Genomic DNA, 19323 nt, shown 5'->3' with positions numbered 1-19323 from the left:
GTCAGGCATGGGGATCTTTGGCCTGCCTGGAGAGCTGAACCTTCAAGTCAATATAAAGGAGGAAACGTGTGTATGCCAATGGAAGAATACGCACGATGGCCGACTTGACGGGGAACACCCAGATTTCAGGGTTGTGCCACGCAAGAGCGCGCATCTGGCATGAAGGTTCATCAAATGACAGATTTAAGTCCGTGGGAGAATTTGCACAGCCAGAAAAAGCGGCCAAATACGTACCCCCCCCCTTACGCAAATGGGAGAATGTGCCCTTAGTCAATAATTCGTCAAACACGTGTCCTCTGATTGTTTTCTCGCCTCAGGTTAAAAATACTACTTTGGTAAAGTGGTCCTTTTATGAGGTCATTCACCTGTTTTGTTTCGAACCCGGACTTTGTTACAACCTATACACTCTTGAGTTATTGCCGAATCGCAAACTACACTCGGTCTCGAGCGTATGAAATGTGCGCGCAAAGAACCCGCGGCAGCAACGCGTGTGCGGCTTAAGGACATGACGAAGAAGTAAGGAATTTTACTCCCAACATTTGTTGCAGTAAATTCATGTCTTCTGTGTTCTACATTGTCAGATTGCTAGTTAGGAGGAGGGTGGTGATGTGATGGCCGTAGATGTTATAATGTAAGAACCACATTTTCATTTGGTTTATAAACTGAAAAAAAATCATGAGGAAACCCTGTTGAAGTTTTAGCTGAATCCCAAGTCGATTAGAGGACATCAATATGGTAATGCAAGGCAAATTCATTTCTCACAAACCACTGCTTTCCTATATCATCAAATCTTAAATGTACTTTGGTGTTACTGTCCAAAAATATATGAGTGTGTTGAAACAGGGATTTCCCTTTAGTGTGCCATCTTGTCTTCAACAAGAGTGGAAAATGGATGGCTAAATCTGTCAGCTATCACGCCGCTTCCTTTTGGATTCCCTTCAAGACAACATTGGTTTTCCAGATTGTTAAGACTTCACATTTCATTGCATAGTTCCTCGCGATCACATTCATGTTCAATTAAATCACTGCCATTGACGGCGTTAGACGTCAAATATCCCTCTTCGCTGGGAGGGCCGGCAGTGAATAAGTTAAAGTCCTTCAACCTCTTACTGTTTCCTCACTTTGGCATTTTCAGACCTGCTACTCAAGGCACTCATTAGGATCCTTACTGATCACACACAAACTGTCTTAGTCAGACCCTGTTGTGTCACAGTTTAGCGAGGGGGTGTGGGGGTAGGGGGGGGGGGGGGGGGTCTGGCGGGAGGTGGGGGGGGGGCAATTAGAGGATAGACTCTCCAGCTTTGAATTGTGCATCTTCTGGAGGCTTGTCGTGCTCCAACATCTTTTGGTTGACATCCTTGAGCGCTTCCTCTTTCGCTTTCTTGCTCCTGGCCTCCACCCAGGGGATCAGGCACAGGATAGACCCTCCAATGAGTGGGGGGATGCCTGCCAGGTAGAAAGCCAAGTTGTAGTTTCCGAGTCTGTCCCTGAGGAAGCCTATGGAAACAGAAGGCGAGCATCTTAAGTTTTAAAGTATGGCTGTGATAGCACATCTGCATGACTACAGTATTTCATACTCTATTATTACTGCCATTTATAAAGCAATTATATTTTGAAAGTGCCTTGAGCTCGCCAATATATGTCCAGACTTGTTCCAATAAAAATAAAACGAAGTCAAACGTGTACCAACTTGTCATGGAGTGAAAAGTAAATAGTCTCTAATATACAACAGGCATACTGAGTAATGTTTCATAGAGGTTATCATGTTATGCATTAAAAATAAATGTTTTCGCTATACATCATGCAAATTCAGTGTGTGTAATGTGCCAAACTGAACACTAGTTGGGGCAAGTCAGCAGCCTTGAAGCTTCTCTCCTTTCACTTGAGATGACTCCATTTTTTTTTTTTTTTTTTAAGATCTAAATGATCTATCCATCCATCTATAATAAGATGGCAAGACGTGCCTTATTAACACTGCAACCTTTACAGTTACACAATAATGAATTGACCAAAGTAGAAGAAAAAAAAAAAACTTTTTTTTTTTTTTTATTTTGTGTGGAAATGTTCAATTCTAAATTGGAGGGAAAAAAATAATAATACAAAAAAAAAAAATCATCCAACTTGCTTCAACCAACTTCCAGGAAGGGACTGGGTTTGACCTCAGTTTCCTCTCTGCTATGCTTGGTTATGGCAAATTAATTTGACTGAAAATGTTTATCACTGTACTTCTTAATGGTATAATACAAAAAGATCTGTCAACTGGACAGCCCCCCAGTCCTGTCCTGCTTCACCTGCGATTGGGGGTCCCACAGTCATGGGCACAGACATCAGGCCCAGGAGAAAGCCGATGGCCTGGGACACATCCTCGGCTCTGACCAATTCAAAGGCGATGGGAGCCATGATGCAGATGAAGCAGCCGTCAAAGATCCCCATGAGGAGGCACACTGCGATCAGTCCGCCGAAGACGTTGGAAAGCGGGATCATCATAGACAAAAGGCCAATAACGAAGAAGGAAGTCACCTGGGAGGTTAAAGAGGTTGTAAATGGAAATGTTCTTTTATTGATTTCCCCCCCCCCCCCCCTTACCTTGTTTTGTTGGATGTTTCCCTGAATCCTTCTCCAGATTTGTTTCAGGCCAAGGCCTTCATAAAATATAGCAGCCAATTTGAAAAGAGGCGGGGGGCTTGTTTTTCTTGCAGTTGATCTCGCATTGTTTCCCCCGATTGCGCTCTAACGCCAATAATTACATGTCCACAGGATCTTGTTAACGCATGTGTGCAAATATGGCTCACGTGTGCAGCATGCCCAGTAACTAACGGATGACTGGAAACAATAGGAAGGGGCTGTTGGCAGGATATATCGAAGGACAACCATCCTTTTAAAAAAAAACGATTATTAAAAGGACACATTTCAGGCGTTTTTGTTCGAGCTCTTCAAACATTTCAGTTGAGAAGTCGTTTATTAATCACGAATGTACTGCTCTAAACATTTCTGTACACAGTACTCACATGCAACTTTTTAGGTACACCCAGCGAGTACAGACATTCCTTAGAAATGTTGGTCGAGAATGACAAAATAGCAACACAAAGGTGCAGCGATTTGTCGTCGCTGAAGAAAATCTCCCTTATTTATCCTCTAAGGTCTAGCCACACGCTTGACTCAGGCGAAGGGATCCATCGAATTCGTTCTGGACTTGGGACGAGGCTGCGCTGGACAACGCTGACACACTACGAATCATATGAATTCTTGATAGGAGAATGTGAAACATACGACCCCAATTCCAACGAAGTTGGGACGTGGTGTTAAACGTAAATACAAACAGAATACAATGATTTGCAAATCATGTTGAACCTAGATTTAATTGAATACACTACAAAGACAAGACATTTAACTTTATTGTTTTTAGAAAATGATCATGAACTTAGAATTTTATGGCTGCAGCACGTTCCCCCAAAAGCTGGGACAGGTGGCAAAAAAGAACGGAGAAAGTTGCGGAATGCTCATCAAACACCTGTGTGGAACATCCTACAGGTGAACAGGCGAATTGGGAACAGGTGGGTGCCACGATTGGGTAGAAAAGGAGCTTCCCTGAATGGCTCAGTCATTCACGAGCAAAGATGGGGCGAGGTTCACCTCTTTGTGAACAAGTGCGTGAGAAAATAGTCCAACAGTTTAAGGACAATGTTCCTCAGCATACAATTGCAAGGAATTTGGGGATTACATCATCTACAGTCCATATCATCATCAAAAGGTTCAGAGAATCTGGAGAAATCACTGCATGTCAGCGGCAAGGCCGAAAACCAACATTGAATGCCCGTGACCTTCGATCCCTCAGGCGGCACTGCATCAAAAACCGACATCGATGTGTAAATAATAAACAATCAATCAATAAACCACCACATGAGCTCAGGAACACTTCAAAAAACCAATACAGTTCGGCACTACATCCGTAAGTGCGACTTGAAACTCTACTATGCAAAGCAAAAGCCATTTCTCTACAACACCCAGAAACGCCGCCGGCTTCTCTGGGCCCGAACTCATCTAAGATGGACTGACGCAAAGTGGAAAAGTGTTCTGTGGTCCGACGAGTCCACATTTCAAATTGTTTTTGGAAATTGTGGCCGTCGTGCACTCCGGGCCAAAGAGGAAAAGAACCACCCGGACTGTTATGGACGCAAAATTCAAAAGCCAGCATCTGTTATGGTATGGGGCTGTGTTAGTGCCAATGGCATGGGTAAGTTACACATCTGTGAAGGCACCATTCATGCTGAAAGGTACATACGGGTTTTGGAGAAACATATGCTGCCATCCAAGCAACGTCTGCTTATTTCAGTAAGACAATTCCAAAACCACATTCTGCACGTGTTACAACAGCGTGGCTTCGTAGTAAAAGAGTGCGGGTACTAGATTGGCCTGCCTGCAGTCCAGACCTGTCTCCCATTGAAAATGTGCGGCGCATTATGAAGGGTAAAGTACGACAACGGAGACCCCGCCCGGACTGTTGAACAGCTGAAGCTGTACATCCAGCAAGAATGGGAAAGAATTCCACCACCAAAGCTTCAACAATTAGTGTCCTCAGTTCCCAATTGTTTATTGAATGTTGTTCAAAGAAAAGGGGATGTAAACACAGTGGTAAACAGGACCCTGTCCCAGCTTTTTTGGAACGTGTTGCAGCCATCAAATTCTAAGTTCATGATTATTTGCTAAAAACAATAAAGTTGATCAGTTTGAACATTAAATATATTGTCTTTGTAGTGTATTCAATTAAATCGAGGTTGAACATGATTTGCAAATCATTGTATTCTGTTTTTATTTATGTTTAACACAACGTCCCAACTTCATTGGAATTGGGGTTGTACATGCGCATCCTTCTGGTCCGACTACTGTAGAGAGTTATTAGCAGAGGCGGGGAGTAAGTCCAAGTCCTAAGTACTGTAAATTTCAAGTGTAAGATGAAAGTATGCAAGTGTGTGTGTGTGTGTGTGTGTGTGTGTCAAGGGAGAAAGAGAGGTCATGAGATTTTACACGTGCAGGCCATTGTCTGAGCCCTCATACATAAGAAGCTTTCTGAATTCCACGGCCTGCACCCCTCCCCCACATACACACGTTACACCCAATATAATCATTCTATTAATTAGCTGTGGTAGCACATCTGTATGACTACAGTATTTCATACAGTATCATCCATCCAGCCATCTTTGAAAAATAAATATGATTAAATCTTGTGACAGCAAATGCGTTAGGTCAAGACTGATTTATAGTGACAGTTTTATATGGAGATTATTGTCACAACATGTGTTTGTACATTGTAAATGGGTTGTTGTTTTTGTTTGGTTTATTAAAGCAACAACTTCATACTAACACAATCATACTGGGAGAACTAAAGAGGAGAATGTGTCGCATACAATATCGTGGCAATATTTCCATGATAATATCACAATGTAGCAATTAATTGATCTGAAGATACTCGTGACCGAACGTTACTAAAGTCAAAACATGACTATAAAAAAGTACAAAAATACTTTGAAAAGTATTCCAAGTATTTTTTATTACAGGACTTTATTGGACTGAAACTGATGGCCTATGAAGTGAAATGTGTAGAAGATAATGGCAACTAACAAAAGCACCAATACTAGTTAGTTGATGAACATGGAAATGTTTAAATATTGTGTTTTAAAATACGTTTAAACTGTCGAAAAGCCGGACTGATGTCAGTGCCTCACCAGCTCAAGAAGGGACGGACATGGTCAAAAACAAAACTCATGGTCGGCTTTGTTGTTTAAATGATGCTCAACTGGTACTAAAGGGCCCAAAGTGTGCCCCCGAAATATCCCCCACACAGCTTATATTATAGGAGTAATGGAGCCATGCCTTCACGTTGTCTATGCCACATCTAACCCTGCCATTCAAATGTTGCAACATACGGGTAAACCAAGACTAACTTGTCTGTTGGGGCTGGAAACATACCTGCAGGTAGACTTTGTTGACTCCTTGGACGTAGTCAGCAACTCTGCCAAAGATGAGTCGCCCAACACTGGACGTGATGCCAATGCACATGAGCAGAATTTCTTTATTGGAATCCTCCCCAAAGCGCTCCTCCACATACTTCATCTGTGCACCAGAAATAAAGCAAGCTAATTTGTCAGCGTCTTGATTTCAATTTGGCCCAACAAGACAAAATATAGTGGCAATATACACAAAACACAAATGCCTTTCTGATAACACACTATTTTAAGTCTTCGGCATACTTATGTGCACATAACATTAATTTTTAGCCCATCGTTCCGAAAGGCTGTTGGCTTGGGGAACAGCTCATCGATACAATAACTTGGAGATAAAATGTCACGTGTGGGGAGTAGCTGGACCCAAGAGCAGGCGGAAGCAGATGTAAAATGATGAACAGTTTATTGAGGAAAGGTTATGGAGGTGGTCCTGGATGTGTTGGCAGGCGGCGGCGTGGACAGTTGGCAGGAATGACGTGGGTCAGGAACACAGGGGAGCACTGAGAACGAGGAGACACAAAAGTTAACAAGGGAACGAGGAGCTATTACACACCGTGAAGGCCGGATGGTCGACAATAATCCGGGGGGGGGGGTGGAGAGGGTTCGGCCGGAGGCCTCAGGTGGAGACCGGCTTCAGCAAAGAGACGTGGAATGAATTTTCAGGGACTGTGGAAACTTTAATTGGACGGAAGTGGGATTGATGACCTTGGTAATGGGGAACGGACCAATGAAACGCGGCGTGAGTTTCCAGGACTCCGTCTGAAGTGGAAGGTCGTGGGGCGAGAGCCAGACGGATTGACCCACCTTGTATTCGGGCATTGGGGAGCGACGACGGTCCGCAAGCAGTTTGTTGCGAGCCGCGGACCCGGTCAACGCCGCCCGGATGTTCTCCCACACCGCTTGGCCTCTCCGGAGGTGATCCTATATGGAGGGTACCGCCACCGCCTCCTGCTCCTGTATTTTGAACAGTGGGGGTTGGAAACCGTAGCAAGCCATGAACGGGGACATACGGAGCGGAGCTGGTGAGAGAGCTGTGGGCGTACTCAATCCATGGGAGGAATAAGCTCCAGGATAAGGGGTTGCATGCCGCAACACAACAGAGGGCTGATTCTAGGGATTGATTGGGCCGCTCCGTCTGGCCGTTGGAATACGGATGATACCCTGAGGACAAGCTGGCTACTGCGCCCACTGCTCTACAGAATGCCTTCCAAACCTGGGAGGAGAACTGAGGACCTCTGTCAGAGACGATGTCGATGGGGATACCGGTGTCTGAAGACATGCTGGACAAGGAGGTTAGCAGTTTCGAAGGCAGATGGTAGTTTGGGGAGGGGAACCTAATGGACATATTTAGAAAAGCGATCAACAATAGAGAGAATGATAGAGTTACCTTCAGAGGGGGGTAGACCGGTAACGAAGTCCAGAGTGATATGGGACCAAGGGCGGCTTGGGCTAGGCAATGGATACAGCAGCCCAGCTGGGGGCAGGTATGAAGACTTCCCTCGGACAGAGACAGAGCAGGCTTGGACGAACTCCTTGGTGTCTTTAACAAGGCTGGGCCACCAGAAGGGCTGCCGGATGAAGTGAATGGTGCGGGTGATGCCGGGACGAAGGTGAGTTCCGAGTGGTGGCCCCACTGAAAGTCGTCAGAGCGTGCAGAAACGGGTACGAACAGGCGGTTTGGAGGCCCGGTCTTGGGATCGGGGTGAGCCTTCTGGGCATCCTCAACCACCTGTTCGATCTGCCAAGTGGCTGCTCTAATGAAGCACGAGAAAGGAAGGGTGGCTTCCAGTTTGTCAGGGATAGAGGGGGGTGAGTAAATTCGAGACAGGGCATCTGGTTTACTGTTTTTGGAGCCAGGACGGAAGGAGAGACTGAAATTAAACCGGCTCAATAAGAGAGCCCAGCGAGCTTGTCGGGGGTTAAGGCGTTTTGGCGGAACGGAGGTAAGAGAGATTCTTGTGGTCTGTCCAAATGATAAATGGTAGTTCAGTCCCCTCCAGCCAGTGCTTCCACTCTTCCAAGGCCCATACAATGGCCAGCAGCTCTCAGGAGCAGATGTCATAGTTCCTCTCGGCAGGGGACAAACGACGGGAATAAAAGGCACAGGGGTGACTTTTCTGGGTTGTGGGGTCCCGCTGCGAGAGGACAGCCCCTGCCCCCATGTCCGAAGCGTCAACCAAGACCACAAACTGGAGGGGGGGGTCAGGGTGGCGAAGAATGGGTGCACTGGCGATCAGAGTCTTGAGTTGACTAAATGCTTGGGATGCTGCCGGGGTCCACTGAAAGTGGATGTGAGGCTAGTGAGGGGAATTGCGACCTTCCTGTAATTACGGATGAATCGACGGTAGAAATTGGAGAATCCAAGAAAACGTTGCAGTTCTTTGAGGGTGGTGGGAGTTGGCCAGTTAATGACGTCTTGGATCTTGGCGGGGTCGGGTTGTAGTTGTCCTTTAGAGATAACTTAGCCCAGGAAGTGTACGGAGGAGAGGTGGAATTCACATTTTTCAGGTTTAACATACAGGCGGTTTTCAAGGAGGCGTTGGAGGACTTGGCGTACATGACGGTGATGTTCTTCAAGGGAGCAGGAGAAAATGAGAATGTCATCCAAATAGACAAACACAAACCGGTTCAGCATATCACAGGGGACATAGTCAATGAAGGTCTGGAAGACAGCGGGAGCATTAGTCAATCCAAACGGCATGACCTGGTATTCAAAGTGTCCGAGAGGGGTGTTGAAAGCGGTTTTCCATTCATCCCCCTCTCGGATACGGATGAGGTGGTAGGCGTTCCGTAGATCCAACTTGGTGAATATCCGGGCGTCACAGAGGGGTTCAAACGAGGGGTCGATGAGGGGAAGAGGAGATTTATTTTTGACGGTGATGTCATTGAGACCACGGTAGTCGATACATGGGCGGAGAGTGGTGTATTTATTTTCAACAAAAAAAGAAGCAGGCCCCTACTGGAGAAGAAGAAGGTCGTGTGAGTCCGGAAGCCAGAGAGTCACGGATACAGTCCTCCATTGCCTTTTTCCTCAGGTCGGGAAAGGTTGTAGAGACGGCTGAAGGGAAGAGGGTCCCCCCCGGCAGCAGATTAATTACGCAGTCATACGGCAGGTGGGGGGGGGTTGAGAAATGCCCAGGTCTTTGCTGAACCCTAGAGAGAGATCATGGTATTCTTCAGGGACTCGGGAGAGGTCAACAGGTGTGGAAGAGTGTGGCGATTTATCAGAGGGCGGTATAGCTGAGAGCAGGCAGTGCGAGTGGCAGTGAGGGCTCCATCCGGTGATGGCTAAGTGTGTCAAGTACAGTAATTAAGATACTGTACATGAATACATCAGCGCCAGCGTCTCAAGCTAAAAATGTTATGAACACAACAGGGCACACACCGTTCGGGTGTTAAACCTACACACCCGTTTTCCAGCTTCCTGCAATTCCCTTTAACACAGACCATCCCATCTCTGTTACAGCTCAGATATAACCTCCCAAGATGGAAGTTGGTCTCCATCCCCATTGCGTGTCAGGGAAAAGCCAGGAAAAAGCTCCCTTTTACAGCTGTGTCAAAGGGGCTTGCTTGTGTCTACATGTCAGTGACGACAGTCGATCTGTTCATACAACACATAATACATGGCAGCGGTATGACAATATTGTGGTCACACACAATCTTAAACCAACAACTGGGTGACAAATGTCACGCATGTCTCACAGTTATGAGGTTCAGGATTCGAATCCTGGCTCCAGCCTTTCTGAGGGCGAGTGTGGATGGTTCTCTATGTTAGTCCTGCAATTGACTGCCGACCAGTCCAGGGTGTACGCCGCCTCTCGCCCAAAGTCACCTGGGATAGACTCCAGCTCGGCAGTATTGAATGAGTTAACTGAATTGAAAAGCATTGCTTTGTGTCAAAATTTGTATTCCATAAAAATGCAATGCATGCAAGTTTGGGATCAAGTTCTGGGTGGCATGTGACTTGAAATCCAAGTATGTGTACAATGTCATCCCATATCTTGACGAAGCAGGCAGCGAGAGAGAGAAAGAGAGACTATCTGAAAATTTGGTGATGAAGCAAATGGAAACGGTCATGGACAAAGGAAGAACCGTTAGCGTTGTGGCAAATGCAGAAAGGAGTTGGTGTGGCAGTGCCAAGTATGTTCAGACAACGTAGAGGGTTGAAGTGCTGAAAACGCCGGTCGAACACACAAACAAGGACATGCCAACATCTCAGAACACGGGATAGTTTTGTAGCCTAAATGCATGGGGGTATTTTTATTCTCTATCACTTTATCCACGTTGCACAGATTGATGTGTTTGTATCGTTCATTGCAGTAAGTTATAAGTAAAGAGGTCCTGTTTGAAACTAGTGCATCAGCAATCAATCTCAACAAGAAATGACAAACAAACTGTCGATCTTACCAAGAAGGGAGGAGAAAATTATTTGTAGTCACAAAAGTGGAAATATCATGACTTAAGGCCTCTTTATACTCCCGCGGGCGCGCGGCCGACAACGCCCGCATTGCATCACGTGACTGACGAATTGGTCCGAGTGGCTCCTCTGCGTCGCTTGACGCGCACACGGCAAAAACTGTTGCTGCACGTAGAACGCCGCGGAGATCATCTCTCGTGATTGGTCCGTTTTAGTCACATGCTGTGATGACTTACTCAGCGTGGTCCCTCGGTTCTACATACCGTCTACGCCACCGCCTTTTTGATCGATTTTGCAGCATGATTAAACATATCATCTGGTCATCTAGGTCCATTTGTTCTTGCAGACACTCTTCCACGGTCGCCATCGTTGTTGCTTTGTTCCATGTTACTGAAAGGAAAGTAAAAACGGCTACTGGAAATGGCCCAAAAAAAATGCAGAGGTAACTCGTGGGTTGCGCTCGAGCATCGATAGCCGCAGTGACGTCAGCGTGGTCGCCACCCGCGCGAGTATAAAGAAGCCTTAAAGGCAAGGTAAGGTAAGGTAAGGTAAGGTAAGGTAAGGTCCCTCTCAGTAGTTGTGTAGAGAGTAATTGCCTCATTTACACAACAATGGTGACAAGATGGTGAAAAAACTAAACCAGCCACCACTTTGGGCATGAAAGGTAGAAAAGCCAAATGTCTGGGCTGCAGGACTTCTGGTGTTATCGCCACTAAAGTTCACCTACTTTATTAATAGTTGTTTTGTTGATGTGTTGATTGAGTTAACAGAAATAAATACAAAGCAAGGTCAATTAATATCAGTGCTAAAGAGTACCAGTACAAGTTATCATAGAGATTTGGTGGATAGGTAGAGTCACGGTCAGACAGAGCAGACAGACAGTACTTCAGTACCAGCAGGATGGTCCATTACTTCTTTGACTACAAAAGCAAGTGATCCAGGATCACCATGGTAAACAAAGAGACGCTATTTGCTTTATTAGAAGCCGGCGCACCAATTTTAAAGCTCTTATGTAAAATTACCAGATAGCGTTTCCGTCTTTGAGGTTCAGATGGAACTCTTTTCAGGGAAAACAGAACAATGTGTTATTTGACCCATGTTTCAGCCTTCCTTCATTTTCCTGTGCCCTGTCACATCATCGAAGACTATTGTTTTCCATGACAAGCGCAGCAGTGGCGCTGAGGCTGCAGACTTAGCCCCGTCAGACCCCAGTCTGAGGAGCAGACAGAGGAGAAGAGAAAAACACTGACCGGGAACCTTAGAACAGGATGCGCTACGAATAAAAACAGAGTCAAAAATGTTCAAATAAAACAAGTCACCGTGTGAGCCAACACAAGACCCTGCACAGCAGCGCTCCCACTAAGATGTTTTCTCTGCGTCAATGTTTCACATCTTGTTGCCCGAAATGAGGGTGAGTCAATAAAAGTGACACCTGTTTACAGAACTGTCTTGGTTGAACGAGAGCTGCAAAGAGGGGATCCTGTTTTCGTCGAAGCGTGACAACAGGTTCGAGCAACCTAACAGTTTGCCTACCATTGTTTTCGACGGGCAAATTTGTTTTGCTATACGAACGATCGCCCAGGGTCCCGGGAACGGATAGTGCGTGAAACTTGAGGTTCCACTGTACTTTATTTTCTGGAAGTCTATTTGTAACTGCCCAAATAAAACACTCAGCCAACCACTTGGCACACTCCGCTTAAACTCCATTAAGAACATCAGCATTAGGCCACTAAAAAACCCTTATTGTATTATCCTTATTCTCAGGAAAAATTGTTCTGTATACAAACAGGTTGACCAGGTACCCGGAAGGCATTGTGTGGGAAATTTCTGAGATTCTACCGCATTTAATTTTCTGAAAGGTATGTTTGAAATGACCGAAATCTAACATTTAACCATCCATCTTGCAAATTGTGGCTGAATCCCTTGAAAACGTCATCACTTTGCCTCGAAAAAACATACAGGGCCCGATTTACTAAGATCCCAAACAGTGGGCGCTAAACTGTGTGTTCACTCGCTCTTATTAGCAACAAGAGTAAAAGTCATGGAGATATAAATAGAAACAATAAACTTACCAGATGAACGTAAGGCACAAAGTAGCCATAAAGGGCTGCTGGGATGCCGAAAGCCCATATGCGATATCCCACGGATTTCCAAATGTTGACGCTGAACAACTGGCTAATGGGCGGACAACCACCACGTGTGCTTCTGGGCTTGCGTGGCAGCAGAGGCTTATAGGTGAAGCCGGCCAACATGAGCAGAAACATGAAGATGCACAGGACACGCATGGTGTTCTGGAGGCCCAGTCTGTCCAGCAGGCTGGACAGCAAAAAGGGAAGGCTGATTGTGAATAGGCTGCTGCCAGCAGTCACAATACCGTTCACCAAGCCGAGACGCTTCTTAAAGTAGTGGCCCAAGATGACCAGGCTGGGCTGGTAGGCAAAGGAGCAGCCACAGGAAAACACAATGCCATAGGTGAAGTACATGGGGCCTAGAGACCTGCAGTGGGGATACAAAAATACAAATTAGTTTGTATTTAGTCGTTTTATCTAGACTTATTATTGATTTTTTTCCACTGCGCATGGGGTCGGGGTCAGCATTAGCTTTGGTCAAAAAACAGAAACTGCAACAACCATGCCCCATTAAATGCATCAGAACAAAGGTTGTATGCATTTACTTCTCAGCATTTGGCTACTGGCCACAGTAAATGTTGTTGGAGGGGGGAAATGGAGGGCAAGCAACAACAACAAAAAAACAAAAAAACAGAACACTGTAGCAAAGTGGAGACCGTACAGTATAATAGTGCAGTGTCCAGAGTAGTGCTGTGTGATGCGAACAAAATGTTTTATCCCTATATACCTTTAGGTAGTTTAATTTCCTGATAATGAAGTCTATCACGACGGTTTTTCTTAAAATTTCATGAAATGAATAGCAATTTTATCTTCTCTTCTCTCCATTCATTTATGAACACACTGTAGATAGAAAACACTAAATAAATTAAAGATGCATACAAATAAAATGAAACTAATTTGCACGGGGCAAATACCATTCAAAATATCTGGCAGCAATAAAGTTCAAATAAATATAATAAAGTGCTCAAAGTAACATTCAAGTATGCCTACCATTTAACCAGTAAAAGTATGAAGAAATTAACGGTTTAGAGGGGAGGTTTTAGGAAGTTTGTCAGCGTGTTCTCTTGACTCCTAAAACAACCTGCTACTTTTTTACCTTTTGTTTCTTGTTGCACAAGTTGAGACAGGAAGAAAAGCTGGTCAACTCTTTCAGGCTTGAGACAATCGCTTTCACGTATTAATATTTACTGCTAAAATACTGTGCCACGCAGCCTACTCTGCTACGTAGCCTTGTGTTTTGGGTTTTTTTGGTCTTTTCGTCACGTGTGGGGAGTAGCTGGACCCAAGAGCAGGCGGAGGCAGATGTAAAATGATGAACAGTTTATTGAGGAAAGGTTGTGGAGGTGGTCCTGGATGTGTTGGCAGGCGGACAGGTGGCAGGCAGTGGACAGAACAGGCAGCTGGCTTGGTGGCAGGAATGACGTGGGTCAGGAACACAGGGGAGCACTGGGAACGAGGAGACAAGAGTTAACAAGGGAACGAGGAGTTAAGTGGCTTACTTGAGTAAGGTGGGCCGTGGTACCGCTAGGAGAGGCTGCAATACTTAGGCGAGGATTTCCGGGAACAGGCAGGCTTATATACACACCGGTGGTGATGAGGCTGCTTGAAGACAGGTGCTGAAAACAGAGAGGGGAGGGGGGAGAGAGAGAGAACACAAAGCGCCCTCCTGACTCCAATAGAACTGCAGAGCAGTATATGACAGTACCCCACTCTCAACGTCCTGCCAGGCTTCCCCGGGTGAGCCGCGTAGAAGTCGTCCAAAAGAGTAGGGTCGAGGATGAGCTTCCGGGAAATCCAAGAACGCTCCTCCGGCCCGTACCCTTCCCAGTCGACAAGGTACTGGAACCCCCTCCCCCTAGGCCTCACGTCGAGGGTGCGCGACACCGTGAAGGCCGGATGGTAGTCAACAACTTGGAGGGTCGGGGGGGGGGGGGGTCGGCCGGAGGGCTTAGGGCACAGGTGGAGACAGGCTTCAGCAAAGAGATTTGGAATATGGGATGAACTTTCAGAGACTGTGGAACCTTCAATTGGACGGAAGTGGGATTGATGATCTTGGTATTCTACCAATGAAACGCGGAGTGAGTTTCCGGGACTCTGTCTGAAGCGGGAGGTCATGAGAAGAAAGCCAGACAAATTGGCCCACGTTGTATTCCGAGCGTCAGGGAGCGATGACAGTCCGCGAGCTGTTTATTGCGTGCGGCGGACGGGGTCAACGCCGCTCGGTCGTCATTCCACACTGCCTCGGTTTCTCCGGAGATGATCCTTGACGGCAGGGACTGCCACTACCTCCCCCTGTTCTTTGAATAATGGGGGTTGGTAACCACAGTAAGCCATGAATCAGAATCAGAATCATCTTTATTTGCCAAGTATGTCCAACACAAGGAATTTGTCTCCGGTACCGGAACTGGTGAGGGAGTTGTGGGCGTACTCAATCCATGGGAGGAATGAGCTCCAGGAGGAGGGGTTGTGTGTGGGAATACAAAGGAGGGCATTCAAGGGATTGGTTCGCCCGCTCCATCTGGCCGTTGGTATGCGGATGATATCCTGACGACAAGCTGGTCTAAGGCCCGGTCTTGGGCTCCGGAGGAGTCTTTTGGGCCTCCTGAACTACCTGTTCAATCTGCCAAGTGGCTGCTCCAACGAAGCAGGAGGAAGGAAGGATTGGTTCCGGTTCGTCAGGGCTGGAGGGGGGTTTGCGGTTTTTGGGGCCAGGACGGAAGGAGAGACTGAAATTAAACCTGCGAAAGAAGAGAGCCCAGCGAGCTTGACGAGTGTTAAGGAGTTTGGCGGAACGGAGGTAAGAGAGATTCTTGTGGTCTGTCCAAATGATGAAGTTCAGTCCCCACCAGGCAGTGCCTCCACTCTTCCAAGGCCCACACAATGGGCAGTAGCTCTCGGTTGCCGACGTCGTAGTTCTTCTCGGCAGGGGACACACAACGGGGAAAAAAAAGGCACAGGGGTGAAGTTTTTGGGTCTTGGGGTCCCGCTGCGAGAGGAAAGCCCCTGCCCCCGTGTCCGAGGAGTCAACCTCGACCTTCGAACTGGAGGGAGGGGTCGGGGTGGCGAAGAATGGGCGCACTGGTGAACAACTGGTGAGTTGACTAAATGCTTGGGATGCTGCAGACGGTCGAAATTGGCAAATCCAAGGAGACGTTGCAGTTCTTTGTGAGTGGTGGGAGTGGGCCAGTTAACGACAGTTTGGATCTTGGCAGGGTAGGGTTGCAATTGTCCTTTTGAGATAACATAGCCCAGGAAGTGTACGGAGGAGATTGGAATTCACATTTTTCAGGTTTAACATACAGGCGGTTTTCAAGGAAGCATTGGCGGACTTGGCATACATGACGGTGATGTTCGTCAAGGGAGCAGGAGAAAATGAGATTGTCATCCAAATAGACAAAAAAAAAAAAACAGTTCAGCATATCACGGAGGACGTCATGAATGAAGGTCTGGAAGACAGCGGGGGCATTAGTCAATCCAAACGGCATGTCCTGGTATTCGAAGTGTCCGAGAGGGGTGTCGCAAGCGGTTTTCCATTCATCCCCCGCTCGGATACGGATAAGGTGGTAGGCGTTCCGTAGATCCAACTTGGTGAATATCCGGGCATGACAGAGGGGTTCAAACGAGGGGTCGATGAGGGGAAGCAGAGATGTCATTGAGAGCACGGTAGTCGATACATGGGCGAAGATGGCGTCTTTCTTTTCAACAAAAAAGAAGCCGGACCCTACTGGAGAAGAAGAGGAAGGTCGTATGAGTCCGGAAGCCAGAGAGTCATGGATATAGTCCTCCATTGCCTTTTTCTCAGGTCGGGAAAGGTTGTAGAGACGGCTGGAAGGAAGAGGGGCCCCCGGCAACAGATTAATTGCCCAGTCATAAGGGCGGTGGAGGGGTAGAGAAATGGCCAGGTCTTTGCTGAACACCGGAGAGAGATCATGGTATTCTTCAGGGACTCGGGAGAGGTCAACGGGCATGGAAGAGGGTGGCGATTTATCAGAGGGCGGTATAGCGGAGAGCAGGCAGCGTTAGTGGCAGTGAGGGCTCCATCCGGTGATGGCTAAGTGAGTCCAGTGGATGGTGGGGGTTGTGTTTTTTGAGCCAGGGAATTCAGAGTACGAATGGCGTATCAGGGGAAGGGATAACAAAAAGTGAGATGTTCTCACGGTGATTACCCGAAATGAGCAAGGTGAATGGCACTGTTTGGTGGCTAACGGGGGAGATGATTCGGCCATCCAGGGCTGTGACTTTCTTCGGGGACGGAAGTGGTTGGAGAGGGATTTGGAGCTGGTGAATTATTGCTTCATGAATGACACTGGCACTGGAATCTATAAGGGCAGTAATGGGGGTGTTCTGAGCAGAAACTACAATGCAAGCGGGAACAGTGATTCGAGAGGGGGAGCTTGAGGGAATGGAGGTGGTGTCGCGGTGAGCCTGGTCTTGTGATCGGAGAGGGCATGAGGAAAAAAAGTGACCGGAGTGATTACACAGTGGCTGGATGACTCGACGCTGATGCTCCTGTGGGTCTAGACACGTTTTACCAATTTGCGCGGGCTCTGCGGTAGCTACGGGGAGTGACGGAAGTGTGGGAGAAGCTGACGGCGTGGTGCTCTTGAGTGGGAGGATTCTTACATACACGAACCCTCCTCTCTCTTGCTCTCTCTCGCGGTCGGTTATCAAGCCGAATGGAAAGGGTGATGAGATCCTCGAGAGAGGAGGGCCCGTCCCGGACCGCAAGCTCATCAAGACCATTTGAAAAAATCCTCCCACCCCCATTTCACCTGCCAATATTCGGAACTCAATGGAATATTCCGCTGCTGATTTAGTGCCCTGCATGAGCGTGAGGAGGCGGCAGGTGGCTGCTTTACCCTGAACTGGGTGATCAAATACTTTGCGGAGTTCGGCGGGAAAATAATCGAATGAATGAAGTACCGGAGAGGAGTTTTGCCATAATGTAGTGGACCATTTTGTTTTGTTTTGTTTGTAGGAGGTTAGTGACATATGCTACTTTGGAACGTTCGGTGGGATACCTGTACGGTTGGAGATTGAATACGAGTGAGCAATTACGAATAAACGGGGGGGGGGGTTGAATGGATTGCATCTGTTGGGAAAGGAGGGAAACATGTTGCGAAAGGGAGTGGACCGATTTGGTGATTTCTTGCAGGTTTTTGTCATGTCGTCCAATGTGGGCGCCTTGGAGGGTTAGTGCGTTCTTCAGAGGCTCCGTAGTTTGGGGGGTGGGGGGGGGGGTAGGGGGTTTGATGTGGTTTTGAAGAAACAGTGCTTTGCCTCAACTCCACGCTGCTTCTGTACAGTTATTCATGTCGTGTTTTTAAGTTGTAGGAAAGATTTTACGCGCTTGAGTCGCTAGTAACGATTTGTTTGTGGCATGTTTTGCAATTACCGTTTCCTGGTCGTCGTATAATTATTATCATTATTTTTTTTTAATAAACCAAATGGATTTACATTACCCTCTTTCCAGCACTAACACTCTGGGCGGTGTCCAGTTTGTTCTCCGATAAGCACTCGTCCCTGCGATGTTTAGGTCCATGGCATTGGGCGGAAGCTTCGCTGTGGCGGCTTTGCGTCGAGAGCGGGTTGAGACGGGGTTCGCATGGGCGTTATCTCGCGGTGTCACGGGCGCTGGCATTGTGCCTCGTCGTTTTGTTCGCACCCATTAAAGAATCTCCTGTCCAAAATGATGCATATGTTGTGGCACTGAACACTTTTCAGTAGATTCAGGGAGATATTTGCCCTCATGTGAAGTTCAAAAGTTGGTCCATAAAATGACTGACATCAGGAGACGTCCATCCATCTATCCAGCTTATCATGTTCAAGGTCGCAGGAAGCTGGAGCATATGTCAGCCGACTTCGTAAATTCCCACCGTCACTGAGTGGGAACTGAACACACGCAGTTTGCACCAATGCCAGGCGAGTGCATCACTACAAAACGTCAGCGGCATGAGGTCACAAACCTGTATAATGCCAGGTTTCATTGTAAACAAGTCCTTGCACAAAATTGTTTGTACCTTTCCGTAAAACAAAAACAAACAAAAACCATGGTCACCAAAATAACTTGAAACTGACAAAAGTCATAATTTAAATAAATAAACCGAAGATGAACTAATGAAAATCAGGATTGCTGTGGTCCAACATTTTTCATTTTCAGTGGCCAGCGTGCGTACATACTATCGCATAGGTGTCACGGACCCAACTTAAACAATAGTTGAACAAACTATTTATCCCTGACTTCTGATATCAAAACTAGTTAGTTCCCCATCAATTTGTTGTGCATATGCGATATTATGAGGAGGCCATTAAACATTTAAAGATCATTGTCATAGTCACAACGGTCGTCTGAGAGAAACCGTAACTACAGCTAACGTGACAAAAATGTGTTTTGACATCGCTGCTGTCCTGGTCCGCTTAACTTAATATTTCCGTTTCACAACTTTTTTTGCGACAATCACGACAATGAAATAACTTCTGTAACGCTGAGTGAGACTTTTGCACCCTGTCAACAGTTATTTTGGCCCAGCCCTTGTGATCAAACCGCTCCGGATGGCTGCCGCACATACTGCGCTGGGTACATTCAAGTGAATTACAGCGAGCGAGCCTCTTAAAATATCCACATACTCTCTCTTTCGCAACCCACTTCTTCCTTAACTATATATTTTTATGGTTTAATATATGTGATAAAGTACCATAAAGTGTGTGCAACATCAAAAGCTTACACAGGCTCGCCGTTCAGGGCGTCCGTATATTCAGTCGCTCACTGTGCAGG

General features: G+C 46.8%; 1 protein-coding gene across 2 annotated transcripts in view; it reads right to left on the bottom strand.

Moving 5' to 3' along the window:
• Window positions 1-19323, bottom strand: part of slc16a10 (solute carrier family 16 member 10) — a 43889-nt gene that overhangs the window by 1744 nt on the left and 22822 nt on the right. For both annotated transcript variants that reach the window (XR_009770280.1, XM_061703977.1), the window contains exons 3-6: window positions 12492-12915; window positions 5968-6111; window positions 2292-2520; window positions 1-1497 (exon numbers count right to left, since the gene is read on the bottom strand). The exon at window positions 1-1497 is cut by the window's left edge. Coding sequence is in view for 1 of the 2 variants with exons in the window: in XM_061703977.1 (XP_061559961.1) it covers window positions 1280-1497; window positions 2292-2520; window positions 5968-6111; window positions 12492-12915 (1015 nt within the window). In the remaining variant the exon portion in view is untranslated. The remainder of the gene's footprint in view (window positions 1498-2291; window positions 2521-5967; window positions 6112-12491; window positions 12916-19323) is intronic.

This window comes from Phycodurus eques, chromosome 18 (genome assembly GCF_024500275.1).
Source record: "Phycodurus eques isolate BA_2022a chromosome 18, UOR_Pequ_1.1, whole genome shotgun sequence".
NCBI classification, from domain to species: Eukaryota; Metazoa; Chordata; class Actinopteri; order Syngnathiformes; family Syngnathidae; genus Phycodurus; species Phycodurus eques.
Note: the sequence above shows the minus strand (reverse complement) of the source record. Positions and strands in the feature narration are given on the sequence as shown.